At 40.0% G+C, this 24,938-nt stretch overlaps 1 protein-coding gene across 1 annotated transcript in view; it reads left to right on the top strand.

The window, feature by feature from the left end:
• Positions 1 to 24,938, top strand: part of PARP14 (poly (ADP-ribose) polymerase family, member 14) — a 50,527-nt gene that overhangs the window by 14,855 nt on the left and 10,734 nt on the right. The window contains exons 6-14 of the mRNA XM_011950800.1: positions 2,130 to 4,372; positions 9,015 to 9,251; positions 9,799 to 10,020; positions 13,444 to 13,522; positions 18,763 to 18,912; positions 19,211 to 19,273; positions 19,594 to 19,761; positions 23,382 to 23,588; positions 23,670 to 24,269. Coding sequence (XP_011806190.1) covers positions 2,130 to 4,372; positions 9,015 to 9,251; positions 9,799 to 10,020; positions 13,444 to 13,522; positions 18,763 to 18,912; positions 19,211 to 19,273; positions 19,594 to 19,761; positions 23,382 to 23,588; positions 23,670 to 24,269 — 3,969 coding nt within the window. The remainder of the gene's footprint in view (positions 1 to 2,129; positions 4,373 to 9,014; positions 9,252 to 9,798; positions 10,021 to 13,443; positions 13,523 to 18,762; positions 18,913 to 19,210; positions 19,274 to 19,593; positions 19,762 to 23,381; positions 23,589 to 23,669; positions 24,270 to 24,938) is intronic.

Raw genomic sequence — 24,938 nt, 5'->3', positions numbered from 1 at the left:
TCACTGCATCCAGCTTAGCTTCTCCTTCTTTTAATTATAACTTACATTTGCACAGCTTCGCAGAGTGTTACCAAGTGCACTCAGACAGTCTGTCTTATGGACATCTTGATAGTTATAATCCCTGTTTTACACATGAGGAAGCTGAAGCACAGAAAGGTCTAATAACTTGCCCAAGATTACACAGCTAATAAGTGACACAGTCAGGATTTGAACTTGGGTATTCTGGTCCCATAACATATACCCTAACTTCTCTCTTTTTTCCAAATCTCCTGTTTACCTACAACGTTAATTTTTCTTATAGGAAAGTTCACCATTCACAATGGGTTGCCAATAATGAGGCAGATGGTAGATAGAGCTTGGTTTAAAAGAGAATTTGTTGCACAATATTGTGTTTTATGTAGATTTCTTGAGAGGAAAAAATTAGGCATTTTACTCTAAAATTATTTGGTTCAACTTTATAAAATCTGATTTATTTTTTAAGGAAGAGAATTTTCATTGAACACCTATGTCTGTAAGATCTTTGGCTGTTTTTTCCGCTACAGTATCTCACAATCCCATTAATAATCTGCACGGTTAGATAAACTTTGTCCTTACAGACAAGCAAAGCAGGATGGAGACTTGAAGACATATTAAGATGACATCTGCCATGGTTCTTGGGTCAGACAGACCTGAATTTGATTCCTGGCTTTGGTGCTTACTAGCTTTGTAATCTTGGCCAAGTTACTTTAACCCACCTAAGCCTCTATGTTCTTATCTGTAAAATGGGACTCACATTACTGCTTACCTTAGAGGAGTGCTGTGAGGTTGAAATGAAATAATACCAGCAAAGTGCTTGTGCCTGACAGTGCTCAGTATGTTGGTAATCACAAATACTGCCCAGGCGTAGGGCTGCCACAGGGCCACGTTGGGAAGTTGAAGCTGTATGTTTGGGCCTCTGAAGGCCACTGTCTTTCCATCATGCTCGATACCAGCTCTAGGACCCAATCACACACAAGGTGAAGTTACTTTAACAGCTTTCCACAAAGGTTGCTCTTTTAACCCAAGTTGTTATTGGAGCACATTCTGATTCCCTTTCTGCAGATGCTCTGCCTAATAACTTACACAAAATGAGGAGGGGCTTGGAAGAGAAGAGCGTGCGCATGCACACACACGCAAACACACCCATGGGAGTGTTCCAGTGAAGTGGAAAAAGGAGATTGTAGCAGGGCGAGGAGGAGGTGTGGGTCTTACCGAATCATAGTCTGTGGGGCTGGGCTCTCAGAGGACCGTGATGATGACTCGGGTTTGGTAGAGGGGCAAGAGGATGGGCTTTGGGGTTTGACAAACACTGAATCTTAGCTGAGTTATCTGCAGTCTATGTAACCCTATCCAAGTTATCTAACCTTTCCTAGCCTCTGTTTTATCACTTGTAAGTAGGGATGATAATAATAATGTCTCTACCTCAAATGGTTGTTGTGAGGATGAAATGAATTAAATATATGTAAAGCACTCAGAGTAGTGTGTGACACATGCTAAGCTATAATAATTTATTATTATGCTCCTCCTTTTCGAGTTATTAATGTTAATCTAAGTCAACTTTGAAGCCTAAAATTATAGGACTATACAGGAAGACCAAATAGCATAATACTAAGGTGAGCTTCACTTTGAACACCAAAATATTTTTTATACTAGGGCAAACATTACCCTCACGCTTGTGACCAAACTCATATATTTCTTAACATGATGGTGATATATCAGTAATATCAGGAAAACAGTAAATGGAATTTAATTAACAGGACTTCAACATAGATGGATCTTGGCTAGAAAGTAATTATTCCATTCAATAAGGGATACCTGTGCACCTATGCACTGCTAACCCATACCAGTTTTTATTTGAGCACTTTGAGAGTAGTGCTGCTTTTTAATATGCTGTAACATCACAATTCTACCAACATTAGATTTTTTTCCTCTAAAATGGGAAAATTTTGTTTTGTTTTTCTTTGCCACATATCATCTTGGTCTTACTTTGTTTTATTTCTTTCCTTTGTTAGAAAACATTAGATTTTTTTTTCTCTAAAATAGGAAAATTTTGTTTTGTTTTTATTTGCCATATATCATCCTGGGCTTACGTTATTTTCTTTCCTTTTAAGTGTTAGACACCATCATGGCCACAAAACTCGACTTCAATAAAATGCCGCTTTCTGTATTCCCGTACTATGCCTCACTGGGCACAGCCTTGTATGGAAAGGAGAAGCCTCTGATCAAGCTTCCAGCACCATTTGAAGAGTCACTAGATCTTCCCTTATGGAAGTTCTTACAGAAAAAGAATCACCTGATTGAGGAGATAAATGATGAAATGAGGCGTTGTCACTGTGAGCTCACGTGGTCCCAACTCAGTGGTAAAGTTACCATCAGACCAGCAGCCACCTTAGTCAATGAAGGAAGACCGAGAATCAAGACCTGGCAGGCAGATACTTCCACAGCACTCTCTAGCATCAGGTCTAAATATAGAGTCACCCCAATTAAAGTGGATCCAACAATGTGGGACACCATAAAAAATGATGTGAAAGATGACAGGATTTTGATTGAGTTTGATACACTTAAGGAAATGGTAATCTTAGCAGGGAAATCAGAGGATGTCCAAAGCATTGAGGTACAAGTCAAGGAGTTAATAGAAAGCACTACTCAAAAAATTAAAAAGGAAGAGCAGAGTTTGAAGGAAAAAATGGTCATTTCTCCAGGCAGGTATTTTCTTTTGTGTCACAGCAGTCTACTGGACCACTTACGCACAGAGTGCCCAGAGATAGAGATTTGTTATGATGGAGTCACTCAACACTTGTGCTTGAAAGGACCTAGTGTAGACGTGTATAAAGTCAAGTGTGCAATCCAGGAAAAGGTGTACACCATGGCTCAGAAAAACCTTCAGGTTTCTCCTGAGATTTTTCAGTTTTTGCAACAGGTAAACTGGAAGGAATTCTCCAAGTGTCTTTTCGTAGCACAGGAAATTCTTGCACTTTATGAGCTAGAGGGTACAACTGTTCTCTTAACCAGCTGTTCTTCTGAAGCCCTGTTAGAAGCTGAAAAGCAAATGCTCAGTGCCTTAGATTATAAGCACATTGAAGTTGAGAACAAAGACTTTCTTAATGGCAAGAACTGGAAAGGGCTCACTCATAGTTTGCGTAAGAAACAAAATTTCTCCCCAAACACTGTAATCATCAATGAGTTATCTTCAGAAACCACAGCTGAAGTCATTATTACAGGCTGTGTAAAGGAAGTAAATGAAACCTATGCATTGCTTTTTAACTTCATTGAACAAAACATGAAAATAGAGAGACTGGTTGAAGTAAAGCCTTCCTTAGTTATTGACTATTTAAAGACAGAAAAGAAGCTATTCTGGCCAAAGATAAAGAGGACAAATGTGCAGGTAAGTTTCAATCCTGAGAACAAACAAAAAGGCATTTTACTAACTGGCTCAAAGACCGAAGTACTGAAGGCAATGGACATCGTCAAGCAAGCCTGGGATTCAGTCTGTGTTAAAAGTGTCCATATTGATAAGCCAGGAGCCAAGATGTTCTTCCGGGATAAAGCATGGTTTTATCAACGTGAGATCAAACGGTTGTTTGGTTGTTACATTGAACTACAGGAGAATGAAGAAGTGAAGGAGGGAGGCAGCCCCTCTGGGCAGAAGTGCTTCTCTCGGACGGCCTTAGCCCCTGGCATCGTGCTCATTGTGCAGCAGGGTGACTTGGCACAGCTTCCTGTCGATGTGGTGGTGAATGCATCTAATGAGGACCTTAAGCATTATGGTGGCCTGGCCGCTGCGCTCTCAAAAGCAGCTGGCCCTGAGCTCCAGGCCGACTGTGACCAGATAGTGAAGAAAGAGGGCAGACTCCTACCAGGCAATGCCACCATCTCCAAGGCAGGAAAGCTGCCCTACCACCATGTGATCCATGCAGTGGGGCCCCGCTGGAGCGAATATGAGGCCCCGAGGTGTGTGTACCTATTAAGGAGAGCTGTGCAACTAAGTCTCCGTCTAGCCGAAAAATACAAGTACCGATCCATAGCCATCCCAGCTATTAGTTCTGGAGTCTTTGGCTTTCCCTTAGGCCGATGCGTGGAGACCATTGTTTCTGCCATCAAGGAAAACTTCCAACGCAAGAAGGATGGACACTACTTGAAAGAAATCTACCTTGTTGATGTATCTGAGAAGACCGTTGAGGCCTTTGCAGAAGCTGTGAAAACTGTATTTAAAGCCACCCTGCCAGACCCAGCTGCCCCGCCCAGTTTACCAGCAGCAGCAGGGCCTGGGAAAACATCATGGAAACAAGGAAGTCTGGTGTCGCCGGGAGGCCTGCAGATGCTGCTGGTGAAAGAAGGCGTGCAGAATGCTAAGGTGAGTGTTGCCTTTACAGAACACCACCAGGGCACTGTGACTCCACTTAGTCAGCGACTCTCATGCAGGGCTGAAGAAAGATAAGGACCAAGGGGAGAATCAAGGCAGAGAATCCCATGCCCTCCACGCCCACCTTTTAACAATTTTCCTGAGATAACTGGGCTCCTTACCAAATCATTTACTAATAGAGATCGGCCAATTATTTGTGAGAACTGAAAGTGTGTAGAGGTCAGATTTCTAGGTTTCCAGTAGTTGTAGAAATCCATAATATCACATATTTAGACAGTTCTCTATACTTTACACCTACCACGTTTTGGTAAATCTAAGACTAATTTCCTAATTTACTGACAGCAGATACAGAACAATCAGAGCATAGGGTATGCAGAGGACAGGAATCTTGTCAACAATGCTGAGCAAAAGTGAGCTTGGGGCCAGAGTCTGAGGGACCATCAGCACCCAACACCAGTGAGGAAGTGAAAAGTGGACCTGAGGAAGTTACAGGTGCCAGGCGTTATGTGGGGACAATTCTTGTAGGCTGTAGGGGCATGGCGGCGGCGGGGGGGGGGCTAAAATGTTTATTTTTATTTTTATTTTTTTTGAGGCAGGATCTTGCTCTGTCATCCAGACTGGAGTGCAGTGGCACCATCTCGGCTCACTGCAACCTCCACCTCCCGGGTTCAAGTGATTCTACCACCTCAGCCTCCCTAGTAGCTGGGACTACAGGCGCGTGCCACCATGTCCGGCTAATTTTTGTATTTTTTTTTTTTGAGGCAGGATCTTGCTCTGTCATCCAGACTGGAGTGCAGTGGCACCATCTCGGCTCACTGCAACCTCCACCTCCCGGGTTCAAGTGATTCTACCACCTCAGCCTCCCTAGTAGCTGGGACTACAGGCGCGTGCCACCATGTCCGGCTAATTTTTGTATTTTTTTTTTTTTTTTAAGTAAAGATGGGGTTTCACCATGTTGGCCAGGCTTCACCAGTTGGTCTTCAACTCCTGACCTCAGGTGATCCGCCCGCCTCAACCTCCCAAAGTGCTGGGATTACAGGCATGAACCACCCTATTTAGCAACATAGGGTCTAACTAATCAGAACAGCAGCCATCTGCCCAGGGTCTGAAGCCTCCTACTGTGCCAGGCACTACTTCTTTAATTGGAAGATCTGGGGGAGTCCTGGCAGGGGAGTCAGGGTGGAGATGGTGGGAGCAGTGAGGGGCAGATGCCAGGCAGCACTTATTTCCCAACCAACAGAAACGTTTTTCCTTACTGTCTTAACTGGCATGGCCATAGTTGTGTCTTCCAGTGGATATTTGCCTCAACCTTCCTCTGCTGGTGTGGAGTGAATGTGCTCGGGGCTGCCAGAGGGACCCTGGGAGCCAGAGCTGGGTGAATGCCCTTCCTCCACCCAAGAATGCTGCTGGGCTCTTTTTTGCCGCACTTTTTAAAAGTAAGGTCAATTAGCACAATATATATAAAAGAAAACAGACATCACAATACAATGAAAGTTTCATCAAGTCTGAGTGTTTTATTCAAAGACCAAGACCAAAGTCCTAAATTACCAGCACTGGGTGTTACTTATCTTCATCATCTTTAAACAAAATACAGTTGAATATGTGCTTTACATGATATTAAGTGAAATGAACAAAATTTAATAAACTTGCCAAATGTTTTGCTTTGAATTGTTTAAAAGAAAAAGTATATCTAAGCATCCATCTAGTGTCCAATATAATGTGATAAAAGGTGACACCATTGAAACTATATTAACCTGAATATATTTGCTGTTTCAGCATATTTCTACATCACAACTGTCTTGAGAAAAGCTGAAAATTGCTTAACAGTCACACTCAATCACCATCCTTTTTGTTTAAACAGCTTTGTTGAGATATAATTCACATACCATACCTGTTTACAATGTGCAATTCAGTGGCTTTTAGTATATTCACTGAAGTATGCAATCATTATCACAATCTAATTTTAGAACATTCTCATCATTCCAGAAAGAAACCCTGTGCCCATGAGCAGTCACTCCCCATTCCGTTCACCCACCTCCCCAGCCCTAGGCAACCACTAATCTACTTCCTGTTTCTATAGATTCACTTATTCTGGAAATTTAATATAAATGGAATCATACAATTTGTGGTTGTCTGACTGACTTCTTTCATTTAGCAGAATGTTTTCAAGGTTCATCGATGTTGTACCATGTATCAGAACTTACTTCCTTTTTATGGCTGAATAATACTCCATTGTATGGATAGACCACATTTTATTTATCCATTCTTCAGTTGATGAACATTTGGATTGTTTCCACTGTTTGACTTCCATGAATAATTCTGCTATGAACATTTGTATACCAGTTTTTGTATGAACATGTGTTTTCAGTTCTCTTGGGTATATACCTAAGAGTGGAATGGCTGGGTCATATGGTAACTCTGTGTTTGACCATCTGAGGAACTGCTAGATCATTTTCCAAAGCAGCTGCACTGTTTTACATTCCTGTCAGCAACATTGACAGTTCCAATCTCTTGTCTACACTTGTTAATATCTTCTTTCTGATTATAGCCATCCTAGTGAGTGTGAAGTCACATCTCACTATGGTTTTGATTTGAATTTCCATAATGACTAATGACGTTGAACATCTTTTCATGTACTTTTTGACAATGTGTATATCTTCCTTAGAGAAATGTCCATGTGGATCCTTTGCCCACTTGTAATTAGTTAGTTAATTATTTTTAGAGACAGGGTCTTGCTCCGTCACCCAAGCTGGAGGACAGTGGCATGATCATGTTTTGCTGTAACATTGAACTTCTGGCCTCAAGTGATTCTCCCTCCTTGACCTCCTGAAGTGCTGGGATTACAGGTGTGAGCCAAAGTACCTGGCTTATATTTTCTCTTTTTCATTTGGGTTATTTGTCTTTTTATTACTAAGTATTTTTTCTCTAGTTTGGATATAAGTCCCTTATCAGGTATATGATTTGCAAATACTTTCTTCTATGTGCCATCTTTCTTTCTTGAGTTGTTACTTTGTTTAAAATATTTTTTGTTTTAGTTTAAAGTGCTGAATTGGAAGATTTAAAACAGATTTTTACTTACAGTAAGCTTAAGTAATAACTACAAGAACCATAGCTAATATTGGTTGTTACTATGTACCAAGCCTTGTGTTGGTTTTTGTTGTTGTTGTTTGTTTGTTTATTTTTTTTATTTATTTTGAGATGGAATCTTGCTGTGTCACTTAGGCTGGAGTGCAGTGGCACAATCTCAACTCACTGCAACATCTGCCTCCCGGGTTCAAGTGACTCTCCTGCCTTAGCCTCCCGAGTAGCTGGGACTACAGGCGCCCGCCACCACACCCAGCTAATTTTTGTATTTTTAGTAGGGATGGGGTTTCTCCTTGTTGGCCAGGCTGATATCTAACTCCTGACCTCAGGTGATCTGCCTGCCTCGGCCTCCCAAAGTGCTGGAATTAGGGCGTAAGCCATCATGCCCAGCCAGCACTGTGCTGTTTTTGACATGCATTTTCTCATTCACTGCCGTGCAGCAGATTCTAGGATTATTATTCTTCTCACTTCACAGATGAGAGAGTGAGACTTAAAGGGGTTAAGTAATTTGCCCACATCCCCCAACTAGCAAATGGTAGAGCCAGGATTGGAATTTGTTCAGGCTCTTAACCATTGCACTATTTCAAAATGTTAAAAATAATTTTGTCTCATTTTTAAAAATCAACTCTTTTGACCAAGCATCAGTAATAGGAATGAATTTCATTCCTTGTCCCTTTTGACACCAAATGTCACGACATTCTTTCCCAACTAGGCATGGTGGCTCATACCTGTAGTCCTAACTACTCGGAATGCTGAGGTGGGAGGATCACTTGAACCCTAGGAGTTTAAGGCTGCAGTGAACTATGATCATGCCACTGCCCTCCAGCCTGGGTGACAGAGCAAGACCCTCTCTCTTAAAAAAAGTCATACTTTGCTTTCCTTTCACTCCCATAGATGCGTAGCTTCCATGACTGCAATAACTGCTTTGCATTACTCCTTAGTGACCCAGGCAGGCCAGCTTTGAAAATCACTTGGCTACATTCCCTCTTCTCTGTTCTCTTGACCTCTCTAATCTGCTCACATTCACTGATGAAAAAGCTTCCAGGGCTGCTCCCTGCCTGTCAGGGAGTCCAAATGTCTTGGCACTCGAGGTGGGCCCCCAGTCTACCCCCAGTGTAACATTTCTAGCCTGGAGTGTACCATTTGCTGCAGAAGCTCTCTCAGATCAAATTAATCTGTTCACAGCTCACAACACACCATGCCTATGTTCATGCTGCTCTCTGTCTCGCTCTGCCTGCTGAAATTCTTCCCATTTCTCAAACCCCACATTGCCCATGGTGTCTTCACTAGTTACTGAAACAGCTTTCTCTGGACTCCTCCAGTGATGCCATACCATTCATAGATTGCTTTTTGACTGCTCTCTTTTGTTCCTAAGTGCCACTTAAATAAGTATTTAGTAACACTTTGTCTTGTGTTGATATTTAAATCACTGAAACCTTAATCATCTTAGTTGTCTCCCATTGTGCCAAGCCCAGTGGCTCAAATATAGTAATCATCGATGAATGCTTTTTGTTAAAATTTGAAACAAATTTTTGGTTTTGTCTTTCAGACGGATGTTGTTGTCAACTCCGTTCCCTCTGATCTTGAGCTTAGTAGAGGGCCTCTTTCTAAGGCCCTCTTGGAAAAAGCTGGACCAGCGCTCCAGGACGAATTGGACACAGTTGGACAAGGGATGGCTGTCAGCGTGGGCACAGTGCTCAAAACCAACAGCTGGAATCTGGACTGTCGCTATGTGCTTCACGTGGTAGCTCCGGAGTGGAGAAATGGTAGCACATCTTCACTCAAGGTTGGCCCTGGTTTTGAATTCTCTAGGAAGTCGGGTAGCCCTTTGGGTTCTCCTTTTAGTAGCATATTGATTGGACATAGATTGGGCCTTGTCTGTTTCTCTTCCATAATAATCACGCTTTTGGCAGATTCCATCATGTGGCCATTTCTTTCAGCTGTAGCTGACTTCTCCTGAGGACTGGTTAATAATATAAATGAATTGTTGTGCTCAATAATTATTGGAGCTCAGGGAAGGGTTACTGAACATAATATTATTACTTGCTTAGTGAAGAAAGCCAGAGAAGGGTGTGAAGAATGGAAGAGAATGAAGGAGAAGAACAGTAGTTGCTTTGCTTCTTTCCTTCATTGTGAATGTGTTTAAGTCTTCGCATTCTGTTTTCCTTTTCCTTTCCTTCTCCTGTATTTTTCTATCCTCTTCTGATTGCCCTTAATCACTATTGAAAGCAAAAAGGAGTATTCGAGGTCACAAAGTTGCTAAATTCTTGTCCTTTCTGCTCTAACTCCCATTTCTAGACAAGATGTATAAGGATGTGCTTTGTGCGTTTCAGATCATGGAAGACATAATCAGAGAATGTATGGAGATCACTGACAGCTTGTCCTTAAAATCAATTGCATTTCCAGCAATAGGAACAGGAAACTTGGGATTTCCTAAAACCATATTTGCTGAATTAATCATTTCAGAGGTGTTCAAATTTAGTAGCAAGAATCAGGTGAAAACTTTGCAAGAGGTTCACTTTCTGCTGCACCCAAGTGATCATGAAAATATTCAGGTACAGTGCCACTCATTTCTGATTATTTTGTAACTGAGACCTAATGTTTTTTCAAATGTCTTTTTGTTCTGACAGGATGCTTTTTTCATTCATTTCCCCATACAGGAAAGTAAGGAAGTAGTTTATACTTGTAGTTGTAGTTGTAGCATAACAAATTTTAAGACAAGTTACAGATGTAGAAAAAGTTTAACTTCCTATTCAGGAAAATTTCAAACATATCCAAATGTAGACATAATAGTATAATGAAGTCCGTTGTACCTATCACTGAACTTCAACAGTTATCAACCTATGGCCAGTATGTTTAATCTCTATCTCCATTTATTTCCCTTCCTTCTATATTATTTTGAAGCAAATCCCAGACATATCATTTTATCCATAAACAATTCAATATTTATTTTAAACAATAACATTTCTTTTTAAAAAAGTAACATAACCACAATACTGCATTACATCTAAAATAAATGGACAATAATTCCTTTATTTAACCAATTATCAAATCAATTCTCAAATTTCCAACTATCTCATAAGCGTTTTGTTTTTACAGCTTTGTGTTTGAAGCAGAATCCAAATAAGGCCCACATATTGCAATGGAGTTGACTATAGGATTTCCCTCCATATGGACATAGAAATTTTAATGCAGAGTATAAAAGCACAGTGTGGCCTTATCACTAGGAAGATGTCAGAAGGTGTGGTTAGAATGGATTAGCACATTCCCATGTGGATAGGAGAGTTGGGACCAGAAACACCAGAACCATCATCAGTCATGAGTTCATCATTCAGCTACATTTACTGAGCATCAGCTGTGGGAGAGCACTGGACTCAGCATTATGGCAGCACAACAGGCATTTAAGCCATTATCCCTGCAGTCCAAGTCTTTACTTAATCAAATAAAGTAGATGACATTCAGTGTTTGAAAAACTCCCATGATATTACAAAAAATGATCAAATAGATTAAAATCAGCAACCCAACAGATATCTGTGGATCATTGGACTGTCTGAATGTTTAGGTAACACTTAATTTTTCTGTGACGCTAGATACTACCTTTAAGTTCGTTGGAAGCAAGTAAATCTAACCTAAATTCTAATCAGGCAGCCAACCACCTGAGTAAAATATGTGGTCCATTTACTTGTCCTGTATAATTAGTTACTCTTCTGTGCAACAGAAACTTTTAAAATAATTTCCCTATGACTTGCATTGTGCAAGGTGATGTGGATCGTGGAACAGGACGAATAGGAATAGCACATACTTTCCCTCCTATAAATCACAATTACTTTAGAGCTAAGATTTATATACACAAAATGAACTAAATGAGAGGCATGAAGTGCTGTTTTTGAATGAACGAGTGATTGAATACAGCATGAGTTCTGTGACACAGACCTGAACCTTCAAATACCACTCTTTTTCATGCAACCTCAGCATTCATTTTCTTTCCTAAAGACTGAGTATTTTGCAAATACTCTGTAAAAAGAATTAGTCTATACAGATACCTTTAGTACCATCTGAAATTCTCTATGTGTGTCTGTTACACTTTTTATCTTTAGACTCTTAAAGACAGTTAAACTTTGGTTACATTTTCACAAAAAAAAAAATCAGCAAAGCCTATTGCGATGTTTATAGATGGAGACCGTCGCAGAGGCTGCAAAGCCGCAGTCCCGTGATTTGAACATGGCCTCTAGATGTGCTTTATTTAGATTATTTAAAAAACATTCAATCAGTTGCTAACATTTAAAAATCAAAAATTTTACATAAAACTCTAGATGTCCACTATGACCTAAAACTTAAAAACTTCTGGCACATTAAACATGGCTTCCTGCTTGGAACAGGAAGTTTTCCATGTCTGAGTGGCAGGTGTTCTCTAGTTCTCCACAGTCAGATCAGTCTACCTTTACCCATGTGCCTTACTACCTGGCTCCTGGAGGCCTGTGGGTCTGAGATCTTTGTTCTACCCTCTCTCTGGGTCCTTCTCCCATTATTGCATCTGTCTTTAGCCAAGATGTTACTTGATTTTTTTTTTCCAACAAAATTATCTGTTGCTTGTTTACAAGGAGTAAGAAAATGATGATTTTGGAGGGTCACCAACAGGCAAAAAAAAAAAAAGAAATTCACAGGTTTATTAACACTAGAATACACACACCAGCTACTTGCTCAAAAATCATGACTCCCCAGCCCCTCCTCTTTTGGTACAAATAGTAAATTAAAAATGGAAGTGTTTGGGACCTTGTGATGGTCATTCTCTTAACATTGTAGTTCTTACAATTGGCAAGTTATTTGCTTTGACTGACTATTATGCTAATTCATGTTCATTGTAGAAACTTTGAACAATGCAAAATGCATAAATTCTTTAGTTGAATTTTGTTCCAGCCTGCTTTTTTACATATGTACTTTTAAAAGTGGGATTGGCTGAAAGTGGTGGCTCATGCCTGTAATCCCAGCACCTTGGGAGGCCAAGGCAGGCAGATCACCTGAGGTCAGGACACCAGCCTGGCTAACATGGTGAAACCCTGTCTCTACTAACAATACAAAAATTAGCTGGGTGTGGTGGCCTCCCAAGTAGGCTGAGGCAGGAGAATCACTTGAACCTGGGAGGCGGAGGTTGCAATGAGCCAAGATTGCGCCACTACACTCCAGTCTGGGTGACAGAATGAGACTCCATCTTAAATAAATAAATAAATAAAGATTGTGATTATATATTATTTTATTTAATATCCTTCACTTTTATTTTCTATTTCATTAAATCTTCTTTGAGGCTGGGCACAGTGGCTCACACCTGTAATCCCTGCACTTTGGGAGGCCAAGGCAGGAGGATCACTTGAGGCCAGAAGTTCAAGACCAGCTTGAGCAACATAGGGAGATCCTGTTTCTACAAAACAAAACAAACAAAAAAAACGTAGCCGGGTGTGGTGCCATATGCCTATAGTCCCAACTACTTGGGAGGCTGAGGTGGGAGAATTGCTTAAGCCCAGGAGGTCGAGGCTGCAATGAATGCCTCTAGCACTTCAGCCTGGGTGACACTCCAGCCTGGGAATCACAGTGAGATCTCATTTATTAAAAAATAAAAAATTCTTTGAAAATCTATTTTTAATGGCTACTAAATAATCCAACACATGGATACAGCAACATTTATTTAACTTTTTCCCTGTTGAATTTTTAACTGTCTTTTTCTCTATTATGAATGGCACTATAGTGAATATCCTTGTATTTATATCTTTGTCCACATCTTTATTTTCATTAGACACATTTATAGAAGCAGAATCATGTGTTGTTTTCATAACTTTCAAGATCTGCAATGAAATTAAATAATACTGCTTGATAATGGTAATCTCCCAAATATGTATGTATGCATGCAGGACCAAACACCCTGATGATTCCAATTTATTCATTTACAGAGGAGTGTAATGATCAACGCTATGTTTATATTTCAGGCATTTTCAGATGAATTTGCCAGAAGGGCTAATGGAAATCTCATCAGTGACAAAATTTCCAAGGCTGAAGATACACAAGGTCCAGTAAAGCTTCTAAATTGAAAAGTGATTTGTAGTTGCTAAGTAACTGTTCATTGACAGGTAAAAGATAGTAGTGATAATTTTTATGAAAGAAAGAACAATGAGTGACAAATGATACTAAGTTATGTTTCATATGCCTGAGCGTGTAAGACACTGGTCATGTTTACATCATCTGAAGCAGAAGGCAAGGCAGGCCAAGTTATATAATCTGTACAATGGGTTTTAAGTAATGACAAGACTACCATTTCCTGAGGAGAATGTGACATGTATTTTCCAAAATAGACAAATTAGGGAGACAACGCTAACCAAATGTTTCACCTCTGTCAAATTTGTTGTTGCCATATTTGAGTTGATCCTGTTTGAGTTTCACCGAGGCTTCTTTAATAGAAAAATGTATGTCTTTCACCAAATTTGGAAAATTTTAAGTTATCTCTTTAAATGCTTTTTTGTGCACTGATCTATTTCATATCTCCTTCTGTTTTCCAATACTGTGGTGCTAAGCCTTTTGATAGTGTTCCAAGGTCTCTGCAGAGCTGTTCTCCCCATGCCTACTGCCTCCCCGCAACCCCACACGTCTCTTTTCTCTCTTGTTCTTCAGATTGGATAATTTATCTTGACCTACCTTCAAGTTCACTGAGTCTTTTCTCTGCCCACTATGCTATTGAGCCCATCCAGTGAATGTTTTATTTTAGATATATATGTGTAAGTTCTAAAATGTCTATTTGGTTCTTTTTAAAATTTTTAAATTCTTTAAAGTTTGAATTTTATTTTCCTTTGTAATTTATTATTATTATTATTTCAATAGTTTTGGGGATACAGGTGGTTTTTGGTTCCATGGATAAATTCTTCAGTAGTGATTTCTGAGATTTTAGTGCATCTGTCACCTGAGCAGCATATACTGTACCCGTTATGCAGTCTTTTATCCCTCACCCCTCTCTCAACCTACCCCTTGGAGTCCCCAAAGTCCATTATACCACTCTTATGCTTTTACATCCTCATAGCTTAGCTTTCACTTATAAGTGAGAACATAGGATATTTGGTTTTGCATTCCTAAAGCTACTTCACTTAGAATAATAGCCTCCAGCTCCATCCAAGTTGCTTCAAAAGATATTATTTCATTCCTTTTTATGGCTGAAGAGTATTCCATGGCGTATATATAGCACATTTTGTTTATCCACTTGTTGGCTGATGGGCGCTTAGGTTGGTTCCATATCTTTGCAACTGCAAATTGTGCTGCTATAAACGTGTGTGTGTATGTCTTTTCATATAATGACTTATTTTGCTTTGAGTAGATACCCAGTAGTGGGATTGCTGGATTGAATGGTAGTTTTACTTTTAGTTCTTTCAGGAATCTCCATACTGTTTTCTGTAGTGGTTGTAATAATTTGCATTCCCACCAGCAATGTAAAGTGTTCCCTTTTTACCACATCCATGCCAACAGCTACCGTTTTTTGACTTTTAAGTTATGGCCATCCTTGCAGGAGTAAGGAGGCATCTCATTATGGTTTTAAGCATCTCATTGTGGTTTTAATTTGCATTTTCCTGATTGGTGATGTTGGGCATTTTATCTTATGTTTGTTGGCTGTTTGTATACCTTCTTTTGAGAAATGTCTGCTCATATCCTTTGCTGACTTTTTGATGGGATTATTTTTGTTTGTTTGTTTGTTTTTTCTTGCTGATTTGTTTGCGTTTCTTGTAGATTCTGGATACTGGTCCTTTGTCGGATGCATAGTCTTCGAATATTTTCTCCCATTCTGTGGATTGTCTGTTTACTCTCCTGATTACTTTGCTGTGCAGAAGCTTTTTAGTTTAATTAGGTCCCATTTGTAATTTTTGGTTTGGTTGCATTTGCTTTTGGGGTCTTAGTCATGAATTCTTTGCCTAAGTCAATGTCCAGAAGAGTTTTTCCAATGTTATCTTTTAGAATTTTTATGGTTTCAGGTCTTAGATGTAAGTCTTTGATCCATTTTGAGGTGATTTTTATATGAGGTGAGAGATGGGGATCCAGTTTCATCTTCTACATGTGGCTTACCAGTTTTCCCAGCACCGCTTATTGAATAGGGTATCATTTCCCCAATGTATGTTTCTGTATGCTTTGTTGAAGATCAATTGGCTTTAAGTATTTGACTTTATTTCTGGGCCCTCTATTCTATTCCATTGGTCTACATGCTTATTTTTATACCAGTACCATGCTGTTTTGGTAACTATAGCCTTGTAGTATAATTTGAAGTTGGGTAGTGTGATGCCTCCAGATTTGTTCTTTTTGCTTAGACTTGCTTGATTATATGGGCTCTTTTTTGGTTCCATATGAATTTTAGGAATTATTTTTCTAGTTCTTTGAAGAATGATACTGGTATTTGGATGAGAATTCATTGAATCTGTAGACTGCTTTGGGCAGAATGGTCATTTTCACAATATTGATTATTCCCATCCATGAGCATGGAATGTGTTTCCATTTGCTTGTGTCATTTCTTTGACCAGTGTTTTGTAGTTTTCCTTGTAGAGATCTTTCACCTCCTTGGTTAAGTATATTCTTAGGTATTTTATTTATTTATTTATTTTTGCAGCTATTGTATAAGGGATTGAGTTTTGATTTGATTCTCAGCTTGGTCGTTGTTGGTGTGTAGCTGGGCTACTCATTTGTGTACATCGGTTTTTTTAACCTGAGACTTTACTGAAACAGTTTATGAGATCTAGGAGCTTTTTGGAGGAGTCGTTAGGATTTTCTAGTATACAATCGTATTATCCGCAAACAGCAACAGTTTGACTTCCTCTTTTCCAGTTTGGATGGCCTTTATTTCTTTGTCTTGTCTGATTGCTCTGGCAGGGACTTCCAGTACTATGCTGAATAGAAGTGGTGAAAGTGGGCATCCTTGTCTTGTTCCAGTTCCCAGGGGTAATGCTGTCAACTTTCCCCCATTCAATATGATGTTGGCTGTGGGTTTGTCATATATGGCTTTTACTACTTCAAGATATGTCCCCTCTATGCCTATTTGGTTGAGGGTTTTTATAATAAAGCGGTGCTGGATTTTATCAGATGTTTTTCTCATCGATTGAGATGATTATATGGTTTTTGTTCTTAATTCAGTTCATGTGATGTATTGTATTTATTGACTTATATGTGTTAAACCATCCCTGCATCCCTGGGATGAAATACACTTGTTCATAATGTGTTATCTTTTTGATGTGCTGTTGGATTTCGTTAGCACGCATTTTGTCAAAGATTTTTGCATCTGTGTTCGTCAGAGATATTGGTCCATAGTTTTCTTTTTTTGTTGTATCCTTCCTTGGGTTTATTATTAGTTTAATACTGGCTTTTAGACTGATTTAGGGAGGATTCCTTCTTTCTCTATCTTTTGGAATAGTTTCAGTAGGATTGGTACCAATTCTTTGAATGTCTGGTAGAATTCAGCTGTGAATCCATCTGGTCTGGGACTTTTTTGTTGTTGGCAATTTTTTAAATTACTAATTCAATCTTGCTGCTTGTTATTGGTCTGTTCAGGGTTTCTGTTTCTTTCTGATTTAACCTAGGAGGGTTGTAGGTTTCTGGGAATTTATCCATTTCCTCTAGAGTTTCTAGTTTGTGCACGTAAAGGTATTCATAGCAGCCTTGAATGATCTTTTGTATTTCTGTGGTATTGGTTGTAATGTCTCCAGTTTCATTTCTAATTGAGCTTATTTGGAACTTCTCTCTTCTTTTTCTTGGTTAATCTCATTAACGGTCTATCAATTTTCTTTATCTTTTCAAAGAACCAGCTTTTTGTTTCATTTTTTATCTTTTTGTGTTTGTGTGTTTGTTTCAATTTCATTTAGTTCTGCTCTGATCTTTGTTATTTATTCCACTGAGTTTGGGTTTAGTTTGTTCTTGTTTCTCCAGTTCCTTGAGGTCTTTTTAAAATAGTTTCTATTTCTCTGCAGAGACATCCTATTTTTCCATTCATTCCACATCATTTCCACCCATTCAAATGTGTTTACTTTGACCTCATGGATCATAGTTATAGTAGATGCTTTAAAGTCTTCTATAATTCCACCATCTGGGTCACTTTGGGATTGACATTTTTTTTTTAATGGAGTCTTGCTCTGTTGCTCAGGCTGGAGTGCAGTGGTGCAATCTTGGCTCACTGCAACCTCCACCTCCTGGGTTCAAGCGATTCCCTTGCCTCAGCCTCCCAAGTAGCTGGGATTACAGGCATGTGCCACCATGCCCAGCTAATTTTTGTATTTTTCTTTTAGTAGAGGCAGGGTTTTACCATGTTGGCCAGGCTGGTCTTGAACTCCTGACCTCAAGTGATCCACCTGCCTCGGCCTCCCAAAGTGCTGGGATTACAGGCATGAGCCACCGTGCTTGGCCGGGATTGACATCTTTTTTTTTTTTTTTTTTTTTTGAGACAGGGTCTCACTCTGTCACTTAGGCTGGAGTGTAGTGGCACGATCTCAGCTCACTGCAACCTCAAACTCTGGGGGCTCAAGTGATCCTCCTACCTCAGCCTCCCAAGTAGCTGGGACTACAGTTGTGCACCACCATGCCCAGCTAATACTTGCATTATTTGTGGAGATGGGGTCTCACCATGTTGTTCAGGCTGATCTTGAACTCTTGGACTCAAGTGATCCACCCACCTTGGCCTCCCAAAGTGCTGGGATTACAGGCGTGAGCCATCGTGCCTGGCTGGATTGACAGCTATTGATTTTCTTCATTCTTAAGGGTTGATCAAATGTTCCTGGTTCTTTAGATGACAAGCAATTTTGGAATATAGACTGGGCATTTTAAATATTATGTTGTGAGACTAGGGCCACCCTTGGGTCGAAGCTGGGAGAGAAAAGAGGAAAAATGTTAAAACGAACAAAATGGAAAACCGCCCCCCTTAGCAGATTGCTTCTGCAAATTTTGGCTCCTTTCTTCAATCTGTCTGCTGTTTTTGTAACTTTTCAGAGCTCTTGGGTAGTGGCTTTTTGTATTTGTCTTGTTTTTAGTTGTAATCAATGGGAGAGATAGGCTATAGCAGACTAACTTCACCTTGGCCGGCACCAGAGTTCATGTTTGATAGGGATTCTATTTTCTAATTCTTTTTTCTTAAACAGATCATCACTGAGGCTGAGGGGCAGGGCCAGGTTAAAGACCAGAGGTCACAGAAAGAGAGAGAGAGGGGAGACATACAGGAGGGCCACACGTGAGCAGGATGCCCAAGTCATTCTTGCTGTGGCTGACTTGGTTATTGACTTTACTTCTTTTCTTTTCAGGTTTTTATGGGACTGTTTCTAGCCCTGATTCAGGTGTGCATGAAATGAAGATTGGCTCCATCATCTTCCAGGTGGCTTCTGGAGATATCACCAAAGAAGAGGCAGATGTGATTGTAAATTCCACATCAAAGTCATTTAATCTCAAAGCAGGTACTTGTACAATTTTGATGAGTGCAATAGTTAATGGTAGATGCCATGAAGGAGGGTTTCTGTAGCCAAACTGGTTTTTATAACTTTGGCTTGTTAATTAATAACTTCTAAATTATGTTGACAGGGTTTTCCATAATTAATAATGTTTATTTTACGAAGTTTTCTTCTTTGTCATCAGCAATACCCAATTAGAGTATTCCTCAGATAATGGAGAATGCATTTAGATAATCTTTCTGATTCAAATATACCATACTGGTTTTTTACTCGTGTTTGTAATCATCTTGATTTTCTCATGTAGGGGTCTCCAAAGCAATTTTAGAATGTGCTGGACAAAATGTAGAAATGGAATGTTCTCAGCAAGGTAAGGCACCTTCTATTTTTTGGTCCGGAGTTGTAATTGTATGGGAGGCTGTGGAGAGACTGAGGGAAGACTTGGGGTTGGGGAGACAACACTCTAATTTTAAAATGATACATTTTACTAAAGAATTTCAATCACAGAGACTTAGAAGTGAAAAGTAATCTCACAGTTAAAAAGTAAAGTCATACCATTCCATCAAAGATAGTATTTCAGGAGTTTTTTATTCACAAAATGCTTACTTGCCAAGTTACACATTTTGCTTTCTAAACAAATGATGGGTTCAACATCTACTAATTTTGCATCTTTTTGTCTGTGTTTCCCAGCTCAGCAGCACAAAAATGATTATATAATCACTGGAGGTGGATTTTTGAAGTGCAAGAATATCATTCATGTAATTGGTGGAAATGATGTCAAGAGTTCAGTTTCCTCTGTTTTGCAGGAGTGTGAAAAACAAAACTACTCATCAATTTGCCTCCCAGCCATTGGGACAGGTTTGTAGCCTCTGGCTGTCAATGCTAAATCCCAAGGCATCTACTTTCCCTTCCATTTGGACCTGAGTGTGAATGTGGTCAGTGCTGAGTCTGACCCAGGGCAGCAACCATTAAGCTAGGAGTGGACAGCTTCCTCCCCATAAAGCAACTCCCAAGGGAATGACAAAGCCTGTGGATAGTTTGAGTAAAAGAGGAACAAAATGCAGGAAACTGAAGAGAGTGTTAGAATGTTAGAGAAATAGAAAGAAGGGAAGGGAAAGTAAGGTGGGGAAGAGAAGGGAGAGAATGGAAAGGCCATCCCTCATTCTCTTTCCTCAAGTTAATTCACCTTTTTCCATTCCCTACATATTCTCCATTATGCAGCCCTTAGCTTCCTTCTCTTTCCCCTCTCCATGGAGAATCTTAGTATAACAACTTCCACCTCACTCTAGCTGATTCCCAGAGGAACACTTCCAGGCTTCAGCTCAACAGTCAGCTGTGTCACTTGGCCCCAGGGCATTTCTGTGTAGAAGCTTCTCAGTCACCAGAACCTAGTGGGTCAGAAACTCAACTCTCCACTTTCCTCTTTTCAGCCTACTTGCTTCTTTGATTTTCTTCTTTTCCTAAAACTATGTAATGACAGCGTGATTTTTCATATGTAAGGATGGCACTCTGGATTTATCATTAGTTAGGTGGGCTTTATTATTATTATTATTATTATTATTATTATTATACTTTAAGTTCTGGGGTCCATGTGCAGAATGTGCAATTTTGTTTCATAGGTGTTCTCTGAGCTCTTTAGGAATTCCTGCTTGGTCTCCTTCAGAGAGCTGGTCAGGGGAGGCATGCCTTTTTAGGCTTGAAGTGAACAGAGCTGCCTGGTTCCAGTGCGAGAATAGTCAGCATCACATCTGTCATTCTGTTGCTCGGGAATCTAAGTTTGAATCTCTTATGCTGGCATTCTAGGCTTTCCAAAATGTTAGCCTCAAGAAACTTAACCTTCCTTGTCAATTTCTGGGCCTTCTTCTAACCCTCTCACCCATATCTGTAATTCTGTACCATTCCTTATAATGTTCTGAGATGGAATTCTATATCTATTTTACAACTTTTCTATTTCTAAAAGTATAATTTTTGATCCCTTTGTTTTCATTCCCCTTAGAGTATCATCTATTCCTAGCAGATTAGCCAACCTTTCTCCTATCTCTATCAGTCATCTGTCTGTCTATCTATCTATCTATCTATCTATCTATCTATCTATCTATCTATCTATCTATCTATCTATCATCTCTCTACTTACTTATCTTTTATGGACACCCACCAATGACTGCTTTTTTCTCTGAGCTCTAGTCTTGGGTTTCCACCTTCAAGTGATTTGGACCGAGAAAGCAGGCAGCTTAGGGCTGCCACAGACCTTCCCAAAGGAGTCCCTGGTAGAGTCAAAAGAAGAAACAAAGAAAGAAGGTAGTTTTCATTTTGTATAAATATGTACACATTTGAGCATTTCTGGGCTGCTACAATCCTGTCGTTTCTTCCACTGACCTGGTTGCATTGCTGGTCTGCACAAATAAATCAGGGTTAGTGGGTTATCCTTGCGTGTCCTCTTTACCTGTCTTTATCACCACCTGAGCTGGTCCTGAGACTGATAGATGTGGAAGCTTTCTCTTTTAGTGGTGTATATGAGTTCAATTAAGACTGTGATCAAGACAGCCTCTGGCAGTTAAAGGAGCCTCCTCCCTATTCCTTAGAGACACCTGCATAAGAGGAGAGACTAGATGGTCAGCAATACCTGTGATCAACTCAAGCTCAGCGCAGACTCCAAACTCCCATTCCTTGTCATCTCCCCAAACCTGCCCTTCCTCTTATATCTCCAATCATGTGAAAAACATCACTTTCCATCTAGAGTCCTTGACTCTACCCTCTTCATCACTCTGATCTTCATTAGCTTAGGAATTATTTGACTGAATGTTTACTGAGTGCCCGCATCTGCGAGGCACCATGGTTAGGCACTGGAGATAGAAAGATAACTAAGAAAAGGATCCAGTTCACAAAGAGCACTGAGCCCAGTGTGAGAGACAGGCATGCAAACAAACAACTGCAATACAACATGAACCATGATATAGTGAAGGTATGTGTATGGCAAAAGAGGGAGAGGGAAAGGTTAAGGACAAATCCAGCTGGTCTCTATGTCCTCCTGACTTTACTTCCAAAATAGCTCCTCAATCCCTACTCTTCATTCTGGCCTCCTCTTTTTGTTCAGCTCTTGCCTTTTGACTAAGCTTTTAATACAGCCTCCTAACTAGACCTAGGCTCGCCACTCCATGCTTCCTCCACACCCCTCCAGACTTATCTTCCTCAAAACTAGGTCTGCTCTGCATACATGCCAGGTCAAACATACACCCATTTCATAGTTCTATCTGGCATAGCCTGTCCCTCAATTTTCCATATTTCACCTATTGATCACCTGCTCATCCCCACATATCACATCATCTGTGTTTTAGTAAGTGCCTAGTGAGTACCTAGCCAGTGATAGGCCATGGCAGATGTTTCTTGAAAGTAAATGAATGTAACTGAACGTGTCCATATAAACTCTTCCAAATACCATGGGAAAATTACAGCTTTGCAAAAGAGAATTTCCCTCTTTCTCTGATCATCTGATTTAAAAAGATTTGAACAACCCCCCTTGGTTAATTTTATGTGGGGTTTATCTACATTCCCACAATTGTCAGCATAACCAAGTCGAAGAAACCTACTCTTGTTCTGCAATAGTGGTGAGCACCATCAACGACAATTAGCCAGGTATGCTCTTAGTCTTGTCACATCAGCTTGGCCAAGGAACTCTTACATTGCCCATCATGTGACTTTGCCAGCTGTTGTTCACATGGGACTATTCCCATGGCTAGAAAGGGACTTTTCATGATCTTACCTAGGCTGTCACTTTCATGGCTTGAGAAGGAGGATATGGAGTATGCTGAAAACAGGAAACACGCCGCTCCAGGTAGCTACCTTGAATCCTGGTGGTCAGCTAAAATCTCACTGAGTGTGGAGGGAAAGGCTTCTTGAAGGCTTATAGATAACTTGTGTCTGAAAAATTATAGATTGTAACAAATAGCCTATAGCACTGGGTGTCTTACTAAATTTTGCTTAGCTTAAATTAGGTTCCCAGAGATGTCTGGGAGAATAAGGATACATACATAAAATCAAGTGATGACTGATCCAAAAAAAGGTTTTCATCTTTAGAAAGTATTTTATGTCAACATATACTAGCATCTGCTTTTTATGAAATTTTGAGGACACTAGTGAGTTAAGAAGAAAAGCTGCTTGTGCTCTGTAATAGGAGAGGAGGAACATAATGAGCTAGGATCAGCTGAATAGATTAGATATGATTGTCAGACACCAAAAGTCAGACTTCTGGGTCCTTTGTTCATTGCCAGGCTGTGGGCTTCCTGACATCCTAGAACCAAAACCCTCATTGCATCTAGGACTTCAAAAGTGTTTGCTGATGCTTTGTTAGAAAATTCCACAATGATGAAAGAATTGAGGAGTGGGCATTTATTCTCTGAGCATTGGAAACCCTAATATATTCCTCAGCCTTCCACTTAGGTCATTTTGTCCTTCAGCAATTTTATTATTTGCTCTTCCAGGAAATGCCAAACAAGACCCAGAAAAGGTTGCTGAAGCCATAATTGATGCCATTGAAGACTTTGTCCAGAAAGGATCAGCGAAGTCTGTGAAAAAAGTTAAAGTTGTTATTTTTCTGCCTCAAGTACTGGATGTGTTTTACGCCATCATGAAGAAAAGAGAAGGGACTCAGGTTTCTTCCCAAAAGTCTATGATGTCTAAACTTGCATGTGAGTTGTTTGCTTTTATGAAATGCATGTTCCTAATGTTGATGTCACATGGGAAATACCTAATCTTCCTTTTCTTTTTAGCACTTTTGCGCATTTCAAAGCAATCTCCCAAAAAAGAGAATCATTTGGTTTTGGAAAAGAAAACAGAATCAGCAACTTTTCGGGTGTGTGGTGAAAATATCATGTGTGTGGAACAAGCTATCTCCTGGCTGCAAGACCTGATTGAAAAAGAACAGTGTCCTTACACCAGTGAAGATGAGTACATCAAATACTTTGATGAAAAGGAGTATCAGAAGTTGAAAGAGCTGCAGGAGAAGTTAAGTATTAACATTTTCCTGGACAATAAGAGACCTTTGATTAAGGTTTTGGGAATTAGCAGAGATGTGATGCAGGCTAGAGACGAAATTGAGGCAATGATCAAGAGAGTTCGACTGGCCAAAGAACAGGAATCCCGGGCAGACTGTATCAGTGAGTTTATAGAATGGCAGTATAATGACAATAACACTTTTTATCGTTTTGACAAAATAACCAATCTGAAATTAGAGGATGCAAGGAGAGAAAAGAAAAAAACTATTGATGTCAAAATTAATCATCAGCACTACACAGTGAACTTGAACACATACACTGCCACAGATGCAAAGGGCCTCAGTTTATCTGTTCAGCGCCTTGTGAAATCCAAAGGTGAGTTAAACGTTTATACTTGTCATCTACTATTTCACACCTACTTTGGGCATAACACTATTTTGTATATACATCAGAATTTCAAATAGGAAAAAATTCATGTAACACTAATGAAATAAACTAGAAAATGTGGCCCCTGAGCTTAAAGTGCTTACGTTATGGCCAGGAAAACCCAGAATGGATGTACCCAAAAGCCTGAAGATGACTATCTTCTTGGTAACAATAGTCAAATCTCACCTTTGTTCCCATCTTTACAGTTTATAAGCTTCCAAAAGCCAGTTGTGCTGAGGAGGTAATAGCTGCATCAATTAGGGGAAGGAAAACCATAGGCTTAAAGGAAAAGTGATGGCCCAAGATTTTCTAGAACAAAAGGGCAAAGGGAAAAACAGAAAGGAAAGCCTGGTCAGAGGGTGGGCCCTCTCTGTGTCTGACTGATAATCCAGGGAGGATCGGGAGCCTGTAGGAACTTCTCCCAGAAGTCACCTCTACCGAGAGCAAAAGGTTCCTTGACGCACATGACAGGAAGCAGGCTTCAGATTCTCTGACCAGATCTACTCCCCAAGAAGGGAATGCCTGTCTTGTGTAGGCAGCCATTCCCACCTTCGAACCAGATTAAGTCCCCCTTGAAAACAAGTAAATTAGCTTCCATTACACCATATTTATCTCTTG

Source organism: Colobus angolensis, unplaced genomic scaffold (assembly GCF_000951035.1).
Source record: "Colobus angolensis palliatus isolate OR3802 unplaced genomic scaffold, Cang.pa_1.0 Scaffold31, whole genome shotgun sequence".
Classification (NCBI taxonomy): Eukaryota; Metazoa; Chordata; class Mammalia; order Primates; family Cercopithecidae; genus Colobus; species Colobus angolensis.
The sequence above is the reverse complement of the archived record's forward strand: the minus strand, read 5'-3'. Positions and strand labels throughout refer to the sequence as shown.